Source organism: Toxorhynchites rutilus, chromosome 2 (assembly GCF_029784135.1).
Source record: "Toxorhynchites rutilus septentrionalis strain SRP chromosome 2, ASM2978413v1, whole genome shotgun sequence".
In the NCBI taxonomy this organism is placed as follows: domain Eukaryota; kingdom Metazoa; phylum Arthropoda; class Insecta; order Diptera; family Culicidae; genus Toxorhynchites; species Toxorhynchites rutilus.
Window position 1 is genome coordinate 75,161,549 of NC_073745.1, and position 15,632 is coordinate 75,177,180.

The following is a 15,632-nucleotide window of genomic DNA, read 5'->3' on the forward strand; positions in this document are numbered from 1 at the left end:
GTCCTGACCATGTTGATTCATCTTGATATGATACACATAAAAATGCATAGAGCGCACTCTCTTGTTTGTTTCGCCTCCTCTAACTGTCGTTCATAAATATTAATTCAAAATGAGGAATGATGAATATAATGAATGAGCTACCTGCGGCGAGGTCTCGTTGTTTAACATGTTAAGCCCCACGGCGGTCTTTGAGGACTGACACTGAAAAGTCAGTCTTTTTTGCGCCGATCTCACCGGACTGACAGCAGACCTCTCGTTCGGATAGTGTCGACATTGGGAACGGCAACAACAAAGTTACAAAATGATATTTAGAGAAGCCCACTATCGTTTCGCTGGGACTGACACGGGCCAGACGAAAAGTTCATTGTCGGTTCCCTATTTCGGTCAGGGGTCAACGTGTTAATGTTTATGTAATATGTGTATTGTCCCTTCAGTACGGCTGAGAGATTTTTCACCGAAGAAACCCTTCTGACTTGCACTATTGTCACCAGTGCCATAAATTATCAAAATTTATTCACGAATGGAGGAATTAGATTTTTCCCAGTATCGGGTGAGTTCTCTTCTGTTAAAACTCAACTCCATATATGGCATAATGAGTATAACACAAGAGTCGAGACGCGTGAACTTTGTCTGGTATATTGATCGAAAACAGCATGAACGAATTTCGAAAAGCCTGCATTCAGGCACTTTCGTAACTGTCAATAATTCTAGGTGATTATCACGAACGTTAAGTTGATCTTCATCACTTGCAGTAAATTTTTATTGTAAAAGTGATATAAATGGTGGTGTATGTCATTTCCGGGCAATCGTGAGTATATTCATAAAACGTAGCCAGAGTTATTCTATACATTCCATTGCCAAAGTCGCCAAAAACAAGAATTTTGTGTGATGAATTGCCATCCTTTACCATTAATCGGTTTTACTCTCAATTGGTGACGCTGAATTTTATGCTTTGATTTTCACTAACACACAATGATCTTCATTTTCGACCTTACGAATACCATGACGAAAAAGAAGATGCAAATGAAAAATGAACTTCATGGCAAGCTGATGTTGATGTTCATTCCACTGGGGTTCATTGATAATGTTGTTCCATATTTATCGACTCTCGCTTGAGCAGTAGGTTATCAATACAAGGAAGGCAGAAATTCGCCCAATTTGAATGTCATGAATGTGAATATTTTCAGCACTGATTGTCACTCTTATTCTAGAGCAGGGGTTCTCAAACTATTTTGAGCAAGAGATCCCTTTTCCGGAATGAAGTCATGCCACAGACCCCTATGGCCAAATTTCTTTGAAAATCCTATTTTTAGATTTTGACGTAAGACTACGTCTTCCATTAAGGGTGCCAAATCAGAAAACAGGTCACGTTTTTATGAATTAAAGTTAACGTTAATAACTATTCTCGCTGCAAACGGATTTTAACGATTTGCATACCAATCGAATCGAAAATTTTCTAAGATTTGTTTGATATGCTATACATTACAATCCCATAGTCTGTAAATGGTTTAAATTGATGAAAATTGGAAGCATTTCCCCATATAATTGTTCTTTTCATTTGTGTGCTTTCACGAACAGAGCTGTCAATAACGGGCAACTTATGCAACCGCTAGAATAGAAGCAACGAAGGAGGATAGCGAAAAGAGAATATCTGAGAGGCGATGCACGGAAAATGCATATCGTTAAATACTGCATTACGTGCAATTTGTTTCTTTTTATCAATGCACATAAAAAGAAACAAATTGCGACAAATGACCAATTAGTGTATTGTTCTCGCAGAGGCAAGAAAGAAATCGTTGCTTCTCGAAATGATTCTACAAAACCACGAAAGCCATTAAATCTTTTCAGGGTCTCCGGAAAATTTTACTAAAGAGTTATTTATGAAATTTCGACGTATAATATCGCAAATAATATCCGAAATGGTAAAGCAACAAATTCAAAAAAAAAAAAGATTGCGTAGTCCTACGTCCTAAGTGGATTGTATCCCAAGTCGCTTAATTTTTTTCTTACTAAATCATTATCAATTTAGAAACATTGCAGTTATTTCAATGAGTAAACTTGACATTATTTTCTCATCATATCCGCGTTCGTTGATTTTCAAATGATTCTTTCGGTTTCGGGTTGTTTGTAACCACACTGAAGCCTTTTTTGACAGGATACCGAACGGATTCAGCAATGTGTTTCAATGTTGCGTTGTAACCAGAACTCATGACAACTTTGGTTGTACTCCTGCTTGAGCTCCTCATCTGTGCTGGTGATAATCAACTTTTCTTACATTATCACCTTGGCTCATTCCATGGCTATGATATAGTACGGATTAATTATCCATTGAAGAATTTGAAAATATTGAAGAACCTGAAACATCTTAGTAAAATCTTAAAGCTGTTGTGATAATTCTGACAAATGCGGAAGCTGTGATTATTCTTTTTTGCAAAACAAATTCGGCAAACAAATTTAAAAAAGCTGAAAATCTTGCTAAGCAGGATCCTCTTGATTGTCAACGAACTCCAGCGTGTAGAAGCAACCAAGTAAAGGTTTCATCGTTTTTCCCATAAAGCTGAAAAAATAATCGAGAGTTCAAAGAGTTGTTTGGAAGCATATTGATAGCACTTATAACATATTGTAAAGACTGATGCGATCTAGGGCCAAGATTTTCTTCTACTAAATGTTGTCTGTGAATCACGCAGTGAATGACCAGTATCTCACGCAGTTGTAACTTTGAGTAAGCTGTAAAACCACGATGACGACCAACCATAGATGGTACACAATCAGTCACAATGTTCTTCAATGGAATATATTTGTCGGTAGAAGAAAACCATTCCACGGCCTGAAAGATCGATTCTCCTCTGGTATCAGTCTTCATATATAGTGATGTCTCGATTATATCACTGTGTGTTTTTATCACGTCTCGTTTATATCACTCTCAAATTTATCACTGTTTTTTTTGCAAAATCACATATCTCGAAACATAAGAAATAATATGAAAAGTTCGATTTCTCGTCAAATTATTGAATAAAACATGAGAACTAAGCAGAAACAAATGTTTAAGCATTCGTGTCAATTGTAGCCGTATTCACGGTGATTACGGAAAATTTTATTACTGCGTAATTTATAGCGTATAACACCTATGTAATCTGAAAGCTCCGAGTATTACTTTCATAAGTTCTGAATCAACAAATATGGGTTATTCCGAGCGACTTTCTTTTTCATTGTGTGAAATTATATGCCAAATATACCTGACATTTGGACATAATTGTTTTAATTATAAGAATTCTCCCGTGGCCGAGTGGTTAGCGTCAAACACAACATGCCGGGGGTTCGGGTTCGATTCCCGTTCTGATCGGGGGAATTTTTCTTCAAAGAAATTTCCTCTGACTTGCACTGTGGTCACGCGTATTCTAGAGCTTGCCACTCAGAATGCATTCAAGGCGTGTTATTTGGCATAGAAATCTCAACTAAGTACTAATGAAAACGACGCAAGTAATACTACGTTGAGACGGCGGAGTTCCTCTAGGAACTTTAGTGCCATATAAGAAGAAGAAGATAAGAATTCTAATTTGATAGCATTACGAAAAAGCTTGACATTTTCAAGAAACTAAAATACAGTGACTTATCCGAAGCACAAAGAAAATCGCAAAAATGCGATAGGAGATGATCAAAATTGCGAATATGATAAATACAAAATATGCTGCTTTAGGTAGAATTTTACATTTTACTTTAAAGAAAAATACAGTCAGCTGTAAACAGCTGTATACATATGGTTTCACACTGAACGAGAATTTAACAATGTTATTTCTTCGAAAGATATTCATTTACAGAAAAAAATCGCCTCTATTTTTTAGTATCTGTGTCGTTTAAGTGAGGTTAATTTTAAAAAGAGGTTGGATCTTCAAAAATGTGAGTTGCAATTTGCGGTGAAAAGTCGGTTGACTTTCGGACAATGGATAGTTTCCGAGAACATGTTCACGTTTTTTACTTGCCGAATTTTTGATCATGTACTTTTTGTCCTTTTTTCTTTTCATCTTGCGTACACGCTCATCGTATTGTTGAGTTTTTAAAATGTACAGTAATAATATTTTCCACTGAAATATAAGTCATACTTATAACAGGGTGGCTGTTATAAGAATGACTTATATTTAAAAATGCCCAAAAGCCAAAAGACTTTGTAACTTTGTCTGTAGCACTGTACCACATTAATAGAAATTCCACCCCCTTCCAGTTGATCAATCGATCTGAAATTTGGAACACATCTTTATCTATGGTGTCGTTATAAAACTGCGTAATCCATGATCTTGTAACTCCAAGATGGCGGCCGCCACAAAATGGCGGATTGAAACCCCATCAATATGGGTATCGAATGAAAGGGCTTGACCAGTAAAACACAATTATTTATGGATAATGTAAATCAAAGATGGCGACCGCTTCAAAATGGAGGATTACATATTTTCTCAGAACCGCTTCAATGTGAGTATCAAATGAAAAGGCTTGACTGGTAAAATACAATTATTTATGAAAAATACAAATCCAAAATGGCCGCCATCACAAAATGGCGTCATATATATATTTTTTTAAAACCTCATCAATATGGGTATCAAATAAAAGTTCTCGACTAGTAGAACAGATCATGGTCATGCAGATCATGAAAAATCATGGTCATGGAATACGCAGTGTTATAATGACAGTAGAATTAAAGGTATGTTCCAAATTTCAGATCAATCAGTCAACAGGAACGGGGTCAATGTGGGTTAATGTGGGACAGCCCTACAAACGCTCGAACATACATACAAACAGGGCAAGCTGAATGGAACCATTAAAACGTAATTGTTTATTTTGGAACTGCGGTCATCTTGGATTTGGATTTTTCATGAAATACTGTGTTCTACCAGTCGAGCACTTTAATTTGATATCCATATTGATGGAGCTTTGAAAAAAAATAATGGTGCCATTTTGTGACGGCGACCATTTTGGATTTGCATTTCTCATAAATAACTGTATCCTACTAGTTAAGCCCTTTCATTTGATACCCATGTTAGCTATTCAATATGGAATTATTATTCAAATTATTCAAAATTATTCAAATTAGTAAGGGGAAATGTCTGTCAAATATTATTTTCAGTATGATCTGTTCAAAAAATACAAGTAAACGTGTTAAAGGATTATCACATGTAGAAAATATTGAGGTTGAGGAGTGGTCGGCGCATTCTCTGGACTCTATTTCGATGTTTTCAATAGTACTCAAGTCTTGAAAAAAAACTCCTTGCTGTTTTTGTTATGTTAGTTTGAATTGTTCTAATTATTTGTTGAATTTGATTGATTTCATACACCACCTGAGAGCCGATTGAGAACCTTAGTCGAAGTCAGGCTACGTACAACTTCGAGAACTTGCCGGAACTTTTTAAAGACCCACAGTATTGTTAATTCCAATTGTTTTGTCTAACATTTGTTAACATTTGTTCCAGCATTTAGAATTCAACAGTAAAACCTCAATTTCAAGCAACAAAGATCGTAGGAGTAGACCAATTTATCCATCATATTGGCAATGCTGTATAACTCATTATTCTTGGTTCTAGGTTTCTTTTTTCCGTAGATCCCTAGATGCTTTATCGTGAACTGCTGAAACTTAGTCTACTATTTATCGGATTGGATGCATCTGAATATATAATTGACAGGAATACTAGTAGAAACACGACGAATCAGGTTCGAAACAATTTTTTTTTTTTATATGTATTATAGTGATTTTCAACTCATTTGGCTGGTTCGTCACTTTTTACTTCCATTTTTGGAAGAATGTCGGGAGTGAGAATTGAACTCGTGACCTGTAGCGTGAGAGGCATGGATGTTGCCACTACGCCGATCGCCTCCACAGGTTCGAAACATGATAACGCTTGGCCTCATGTTGTGAATCTTTTTTGTGTTTTTATTTTGGATTCTCCGGCGGTGTTTTTTTATGAATGTGAATTAAAGAAAATTTAATTTCGTTTTTCATTTGAGAAGTCGAGTTTAGATTGCCATAACTAATATCAATAAAGTAGGTTGCGCGAAATAATATTTCTCATATGAAACTAATTCATCAAATTATTGACAGATCGAACGTTTTAGATCATTTACTGTAAAACGTTAATTATAACGATTATCTAAATTATCTCAAACCTTTTTTTCCCTATACTTTTTTCATTTTTCTCTTCCGAATTGAAGTGAGAATTCTTATAGTAGGATCGTTTCGAATAAATCTAGAAAATTTTATGTTCACTCGTTCTAATCACTTACCGAATAAAGGAACAGGTTGGTGTCCAGCTTTTCATTTTTAGACACGAAAGGCTGATCATCGGTGGGTTCGCCTGAAAATGAAATAGAAAAACAAGAAAAAAAGATGAAAAATCCGTCGAGTAATATCCGCTCTCATCTCCCTCATCAGTATCACACACAAAATTAGCCAGCAAACATATGTGTGTCAGCGAATATATCAATCTCCCTTCCTCTGGGTACAGGATGAATGCAACAGCAAAAGAAAAAAGACTATAAATACACAGGAAATCGCTCAGTGCACATCATAAAAATATAGCACAGGCCGTGCTCAAGTATCCTGCCGGGTGCAACCGTGATGAAATACCATCAGTACTCTCGTGTAGCAGGGGAACAGAAAAAAAACCAGGAACGAAGGGCCGATGCACTTGCCTTGATGACAGACGGTGAAACGTGCGAATCAATATTTCGAACAATGGAAACCATGAAGAGGGTTGACTGGGCGGTTTTGATACCTCCCCCATTCGTGATATGCGACGCGCACCTGCTTGATTCTGTGCAGGCGATTACTTGAAAGGATTCTCGGTTTTTTGAATTATGACATTGATTAAAGATCGCAAAGCCGTCGGTCGCCTTTGTTCGGTGAAGTGTGAATTTTTCCGCGCATACATCGTGGAATATGTATGAACAAGTTGACCCAGAAATGTTGTGAAATGAATGCCACAATAGAATTCAAATATATAGATAGAGCTGACAGATCCGGTCCAATGCGTAGGATTATACTCTCCATTTATACAACGGAAAAAGCAAACAGGACCGACAGTATAATGCAAATTGATGGCAGGTGTCAGGTTTGGAAAAACATGATTATCCCGGGCCTGTTTGTGCGGTGTAGCAATTTTGGTTTTATCAAAAACGTGAATCAACGAATCGCTGAAAAGTGATATGTTTCAGAGGAATGAAAGTTATTTAAAGTATCCCAACCAGAGGGAAGTTCGATACTTTAATCATTCATGAATAATTTCGGACGTCCGGAGCGAACTCTCAGAGCCTGTCCGAAGCAAATGGAGATTATGTTCGATTTCTCATTTCGGCGTTATAGGTCATGAGGCTGAGGACCAAGAAGAAAAAAAAACAAACAACGGAATAGACAAGGTCTGCCACTCGGCAGCGTTAATCATTTATGGTAAGCCGAATGAGCGTTGGGTATCCTATAAATATTAATAGGAGTTTTATCTCGATTGGCTTTCACTCGGTGTGTGGGGTTTTGCTCCTCCTTTTGCTGGTTCATCAATTTCGACATATGATGCGAGAGCTATTCCAAACACATAGCAAGGGAGTCTATTTCGATTATCGGCATTTGATAACATGTTACGTTTTCGTTAGGAGAAGTTCCCAGAGCACTGCCCGGAGGGCCCGAATGAGATGCTGTGAATTTACTGCTGTCTCGTAACAATCGATAGGATACAGTGGGGGAAATAAATTTGAATATTTTACTGCTTCAATCATTTGGTAGTAACTAAGAGGTATTCGATACTGCGTACGCGGGTTCAAAAGTACTGAGGTACCGTATAATCATGCTGGCCATTTATCGAAATTAAAACATAATAACCCAATTGTTAGATCATTCTACATCGCGACCTGGTCCGCCGGTAAAAAATAGAGCTCCGCGATATTGTGTGCTCCTCCAACTGAAAACTTAACCCCTTTTTTGATTCCGAACGCTTTTTTTCTCAGCGAGTGGCATAACACTTCATGAACACACGCGTGCGGAATTTTTCTATTCCCAGATGTGATGTTTTTCGCAAACCCATCTCCACAATATAAATCAATCCAGGCGGACGGAATTCGCACAGAGTACACGTTTAGCGCGTTAATTTAGATTGCGGTCGGATGCAAAGGATTCACAATTTCGAAAGCTATTAATTTCCGGGATTTCAAGTGGAAAGCGGTATTGCCTGCGCACCTGGGATAAGAGGGAACAACCCCCCAGGTTCCCACCGCAGCCGTGCGCGCGTTTTCAAGTCGACAGGAAAAATACGATGTAATTTAGCGAAAGCGTTATTTGAAAGTGTGGGCGTAAGCGAATGTTTGGCAGTGACTGCTGGGGTATTTTGTTTTATGTTTAATCAGTATGTGGTGGTGAAATAAAGAGGTAGATTTTTGAGGTAAAATATGACGATCAAATCTGTTTCAGACGCTACAGAAAAGTTCATTTTGGTTAGAGTTTTGCCATTTTTTTGTTTTAATGGGCGGGTCTGGTAGGTATTTTAAAGGCATGGAAGCATTAGTTGTGAAGGTTTGATTTTGTTTGAGTAGTTCAAATTTTGCGTGGCTTGTTCTCCGCAGCCAAATTACTTGGGTGTATATTTCACACTTTCTCGGTATACAGGTCATTTATTTGGAAATATTTTTCCAGAAATAGGAAAAACACAATTGAATAATTTCATTTTGTAGCTAGTGTTAATCGTAGCTAACACGCATTTGTAATTTGTAATTTTATCAGAAATTACCAGGAATTAAACATTAGTTCGTCTCAAACAACACCGCGTCTCCATATGCTTCCGAATTTAGTTTTTGCGTCGATGGATACGCAGTGTTTTTGTTAACTCTTCTAAAATCGATGACGTATTTTCCTCAGATTGCTCCCGATTCAGCACGCAAGCGATCTGTTCTAAACTAAAAAAAGAAAAAAAATACAAAATACCCTAATAAAATTATTTTAAAAAAATTGTAAGGGGTTGTATCTAGGAAACGACCGCATATTTTCGACGTAGAACTAAGCAAAATATTATGCAATCCACTTGTTTACCACTTCGAATGTCATTTTAAGATTATTTTCTTCATTACAAGTAAATTTGATGAACGTTCTTTTACGTTTGATATGATGCCTAGGACTACCAAAATATGTGAACGGAAGAATTGTCAAATGATCATTGTATTTTACATTTCCCTCTGAAATTATTGCACATCTCATTTCTACGTAGTTCTTGAACCGCGAATGGTCATTCAGCTCTAGTATTTGAACAAACGATTTTCCCAGGCTTCTCAGTTTAAAAGCACGTTTTATGGTAATATATTCCAGTCTGCACAACGACAAGCGAGTATAAAACTACTCAACACCAAAAAATACCCCCTTGCATGTATTTGCAAAGCGGATTCCCCCAGACGCAGTTATTTTGAAGTCCGTGTTAGGGAAACACAGCTCAGTGGGAAAAAATACCCCCGACTTGCATGTATATTTGCAAAGCGGATTTCCACAGGTATATCGATTTTGAAATCTGTGTTGGGGAAACCGTAAATCGGGCCAATGAAAACTTGGGAGGACGTTTAGATAACGCTTGACATTTTACAGTTATTCAATTGATCATCTCATGAAAAATAACATTTTATTAATTGTGGTAGACGCGGAGAAATATTTCCTGTCAACTGATGCTGACATGTTTCCGATCTATTAAGAAATGTTCGGGTTATAAGCATTCGAAATACCGATAGGGGTAACACACACATTGGCAGAACAAATATATGAGAAAAAGAAAATTCATCCAGTTTTCATGAATATAAACCGTTTAGAGATTAGCGAATTATAATGTATAGCATATTAAACAAATCTTAGAGAATTTTCGATTCGATTGGTATGCAAATCATGAGAATTCGTTCACAGTGAAAATAGTTATCAACGTTAACTTTATTTCATAAAAACGTGACCTGTTTTCTGATTTGGCACCCTTCCTGAAAGACGTAGTTCTACGTCAAAAAAATTGTTGTTCTATTTTGCGATACATCATAGTAAGATTCACTTTACAAACATTAAAAAAGGATGTTCCACTCCATAGATCCTATGTTTAACCCAATAGCGATTCAAAAAAGTTGCCAAAACTTCTTACTAAGAGTCGTAAACCGGGGGGATATTGAACGCGATTTTCAGTAAAATGTGTATGTTTCCGAAATTTTTTGTTGAATTTATACCCAATTATTTTAGAAACCAGTACTGGTGCTAGGACCACAAAACGGTATGGAAAGTTTTGTTGAAAATTTCTTTAATGTTAATTTGGAAAATTTTTAGGAAAACATTTCAAAACGTAGCTTCGGGGTGAAATTGATCAATGTTTTGTTTGTCAAATCAATCACCTGTCCATCATACCCCCACTTACCCGCGGTTTCCCTACAACAAATTGTAAGTAACATACGTTCCCATGACAATCAAGTATTTCGATTCCATCGTACAAATTATTCAACATCCAGGTGTAGTGCTGCACTGATTTTACTATTGTTGAGCTCTTCGTTTCTTTGAGTATAAACTTCAAATTCATACACAAATTGCGTGGTGGAATCTGAGTTTCGATTCTCTGTGTATATTTCGGATGAACTGAAAAGCGAGTGCTTTTCCCCTTTTCGATTCAACTGCTAGCTATAATTGAGTGACAGATGTAACCCGACGGCTCAATTTAGCCAAGGCACGTCTCATAAATGTCTTAGACACTCGTGTGAGTTTTTCTAAGAAATTCACGTTTCCTTAACCGGGAGAGTTTTGGCGGGTTTTCTTGGACTCGATTTAGGCTGCGCTCGGGAGATTAACGATTAAATATTTGAAAAGAGGACAGATTTAGGCGAGGGGGTTGAGGGTAGGACTACGTACCGTTCTGAATCATATTTCGGACGCTTAAGGCATATGATGCAGAAAACAGGTCTAAACTTTATGCACAGGTATTATTTGGTTGATATTTTTAATAAATTAGTTCAATATGCTTCTAAGCTTTCTACTTTGGTACCTATTTGATTGAAATCATGAAAAATTCATCGAATAAAATGCTTTTCAAATGAAGCGAATAAAAATCAAACTTCGGACACTAAATCAAATTTCGGACAGATTGAATTCAAATTTCGGACACTTTATTTTGGAATTTTTTGAGCGAAAATTACATTACACTTGATTTTGTTTTCTAGTCAACTGCGAAACACTTACCTAGCAATCATAGTAAACTGTTAACAATGATGAGAATTGATGAAACACGGGAGAAATTTAAATATTTATGAACGGGTAAATTCTACGTACTCACTCTAAGCAAACATCAAACACAAAGAAAAAGAAAGCTTTAAAGCATATTGAACTAATTTATTAAAAATATAACCCAAATAATACCTGTGCATAAAGTTTAGATCTGTTTTCTGTATCATATGCCTTCGGCGTCCGAAATATGATTCAGAACGGTAGTGTTGATGGATTTTTGCCGATTATGTTATAATTCAAATGTAATTATGAAAAGTGAAACCAAGGGATGTATCAATATGAAATGATAGTGAAACCAAGGGATTACTCTAAAGAAGCAATTGTGATATTAACTTTATAGTTATATCATCAGTGCATTAAGCATTTCAAGATATTAGAACAAAGTGTCCGAAATATGATTCAGAACGGTATTATTAACATCGTTAATAATTGTGTAGTTCCGGTCCTTTTGATCATTGCGCTGATTTGAGGACTTGGAAGAAATATTCTTCCATTTCAACTTGGACCGTGGAAGAGGCAGCAGTGTGCAGTTCCGTTTGCGAAATCGCGAGTAGTTTAAAAGGTAGTAGGTACTTTTCCACGCCATAGTTTGTGTAGCTCATTTGTGTTTTTTTCCTTCGTTTGTTCTTTGTTCTGTTTCTTTAGTGAGCGCAGTTAGCTCAATTTTAAATTCATAAATTACCCCTCCAGTACGTAAAGTTTAAATTCATTTGGAGGTAAGCATTGATTTTTTTGACGTAGGACTACGTCTTACATTAAGGGTGCCAAATCAGAAAACAGGTCACGTTTTTATGAAATAAAGTTAACGTTAATAACTATTTTTACTGCAAACGGATTTTAACGATTTGCTGCATACCAATCGAATTGGAATTTTTTTTAAGATTTGTTTGATATGCTATACTGTTGACTTGAGATCAACGATGGTTGAGAATAAGAAATAATCCGAGTTCTTAATAACGTAGTAACGTGTATTAAAAATTTCCTGGAAGTTTACAATTTGTATAATTGGAGGTTGATTACAATAAATTAACAACCTACGTTTAGTGTTTTCTTGATCCCTGCTAATTTGCTTCACTTCTAGTTTGGGCTACGCGCTGTAGGCGTGAAATTTCCACCGAATGGAACGGATCCTGTTTATGAATTTTCCTGAATTCAGTTGTACATATTCAATTTCCAAGTAATTCTTACCTTCTACTTGAGTTGAGAATTCAACTAGCTTTTAGTTCTATGTAACGTTTCGAATTCTAATTCTAAGGTTATCCTAATGAAAACAATTTAATTAGTATAAATAATAGTACAAAAACAAAACGATGGTGGTATTTACCAAGTAAGTAGATTTAATATAGAGTAACTAGTTCAAATTTTAGGTTTAAGTAGAATATTATGTATAATTCACTTAGTACATCAGAATTCACATCATCTCAAACTCCTATTCTTTCAGTTAATAGTAATCAATTCTATTGTTTTTAACTATTACAAAACGTTTGTCATTCTATCGTTTGAAGTTTCTCGTTGTCGGGCGAGTTTTCTGTCGATCCGCTCACATTGTAAGACGCGCCGACCGAGGGGTCGTAACACTATATATTACAATCCCATATCCTGTATATTGTTTAAATTGATGAATGTTGGGAGCATTTCCATTTCCCCATTCATTTGTTCTGTCCATTTGTGTGTCATCCCGAACAGAGCTATCAATAACGGGCAATTTATGCAGCCGCTAGAATAGAAACAACGAAGGGCGATAGCGAAAAGCGAATATTTGCGAAGTATACTTCACCCTTGCATAGTAAGTAAGCAGTCGCTAGCGTATAAGTATTGCATCTCCTCTGCGGAAAATTCTCAGAATCTTTCTGTGCCCGAAACAATAAAGGTCGCTTATTCTGCTCGTTTTGTGTTGTGTGTTTCCCCTTGACCTGTGAACGCTTGCGAATATTTCACATGAAGTGCATCTGGCATTGCAATTAACACAACTATTCGAGCCATGGCGAAGCAGGCGAAAAAAGAGAAAAGTGTAAATGATTATAGGTTGATATTTGATATTCATTGATATAAAGAAACAAATTGCGACATATATCCAACAATTTACTGTCAGAAAAGCACATGAATTTCTCTCATGGCAACTCAAAATCTTCTCGTTACAGTTTTATGGGCCTACCTGCCTAAGCCCCCTCTTGTACAGTTTTTACGTCAATGATATGGATGATTGTCTAACTAGAGACTGCACGCTGAGACATCTTGCAGACGATGGAGTTATTTCCATCACGGGTACTAATCCCGTCGCTCTGCAAAAGTCGTTGCAAGATACCATGAACAATCTGTTCACGTGGGCCCTCAAGCTGGGTATCGAATTCTCTACGGAGAAAACTGAAATGGTCGTTTTTTCTAGGAAGCACGAACCCGCCCAATTCCAGCTTTACCTATCCGGCAAAACGATCCAACACTCTATGTTTTTCAAATACCTGGGTGTATATTTTGATTCTAAATGTACCTGGGGGAGACACATTGCGTATTTGAAACAGAAATGCCAGCAAAGAATCAATTTTCTCCAAACAATAACCGGAACATGGTGGGGTGCCCATCCAGGAGACCTCATTCAGTTGTACAAAACAACGATATTGTCAGTGTTAGAATATGGCAGTTTTTGCTTCCGATCAGCTGCCAGGATTCATATTCTCAAGCTGGAGAGAATACAATATCGTTGCTTGCGTATAGCCATGGGGTGTTTGCATTCGACACATACGATGAGTCTCGAAGTTTTGGCAGGAGTACCCCCGCTTACTCTTCGGTTCACAGAATTATCCTACAGATTTCTCATCCGTTGCAAGATCATGAATCCATTGGTGATTGATAACTTCGAAAATCTACTCCAACTGACTCCTCAGTCAAGTTTTATGTCTTTATACCATGAGTGCCTTACCCACGACGTGCACCCTTCACCAGGCATCTCCAACCAAGTTTGCTTCCCATACTTTTGCAATTCCTCTGTCATTTTTGATCTGTCCATGCGACAAAAAATCCATGGAATACCAGATCACCTACGCTCCAATGTTATTCCGTCGATATTTTCGGAAAAATATGGGAAAGTTGGATCTGATAAAATGTTCTTTACTGACGGTTCATACATAAACGGGTCCACTGGCTTCGGCATCTTCAATGAAAATTCCAGTGCCTCTTTCAAACTCAAAGATCCTTGTTCCGTGTATGTCGCAGAAATGGGTGCGATATACTATGCTCTAGGGATCATTGAAACACTGCCCATCGACCATTATTTTATTTTTTCAGACAGTCTCAGCTCAATAGAGGCAATCCGCTCAATGAAAGTTGATAAACGCTCATCTTATTTCCTAACAAGAATAAGACATCTATTGAGTGTTTTGGTCGAAAAATTATTCAAGATTACCTTAGCATGGGTTCCCTCTCATTGCTCGATTCCGGGGAATGAGAAAGCGGACTCGCTAGCTAAGGTGGGCGCTTCAGAAGGCACACTTTTTGAAAGGCAAATTGCCTATAATGAATTTTTTCACATTCCTCGTCAGGACACACTCGTTAGTTGGCAGCGCATGTGGAGTGAAGATGAGTTCGGTCGTTGGTTACACACGATTATCCCTAAGGTCTCGACGAGTGCATGGTTTAAGGGATTGAATGTAGGTCGTGATTTCATTCGCGTGATATCTCGGCTTATGTCCAATCACTACAACCTAAACGCGCATCTCTATCGCATTGGGCTCGCAGCAAACAATCTTTGTGATTGTGGCGATGGCTACCACGACATCGAGCATGTTGTCTGGTCGTGTATCCGGTTCCATGCTGCTCGCTCTCAGCTCTCTAGAGCACTGAGAGCAAAAGGCAGACAATCGGATATCCCCGTCCGGGATATCTTAGGTAGCCGGGATCCTGATCTTCTGCTTCATCTATACCTGTTCCTCAGAAACGCCGATGTCAACGTTTAATGATTCGTTGTGTCCCCGTTTCATATCCCTCCTAGCGATCGATAAACTTTTACTTAGTCGCGGCAATACATACACACACTCTTTACAAATGCACGGGCCAAAGGTTGTGCAGTCCACTGATCATTCAACAAGAGCCAAAGGTTGTACCGCTCATGACAACTCTACACGAACTGATGATTGCGCCGGCTAGTGACCATTCTATCCTGGATTCCTCGAGTCGAGAAAGACGCACCACGCTAGATATGGGGTACAGACTAGGGAGCGTTGCTGATTAATGGTCAGCTGCATCCCAATAGGAAGTAGCCCGTGTCGGGCACACGTATAGAGCATCGAAGACTGCAACATACCAATTATGAGAACACTTGTAATACTAACCTCGAGCCAACCGCGAGTAATCGGTTACATATTACTAACATAGTTGTAAGACA

General features: G+C 37.6%; 1 protein-coding gene across 12 annotated transcripts in view; it reads right to left on the bottom strand.

The window, feature by feature from the left end:
• The window catches only part of LOC129767221 (solute carrier family 12 member 4), a 588,731-nt gene that overhangs the window by 184,987 nt on the left and 388,112 nt on the right, over window positions 1-15,632 (bottom strand). For all 12 annotated transcript variants that reach the window (XM_055767881.1, XM_055767883.1, XM_055767880.1 and 9 more), the window contains one exon: window positions 6,268-6,338. In XM_055767881.1, the coding sequence (XP_055623856.1) occupies window positions 6,268-6,338 (71 nt within the window). The remainder of the gene's footprint in view (window positions 1-6,267; window positions 6,339-15,632) is intronic.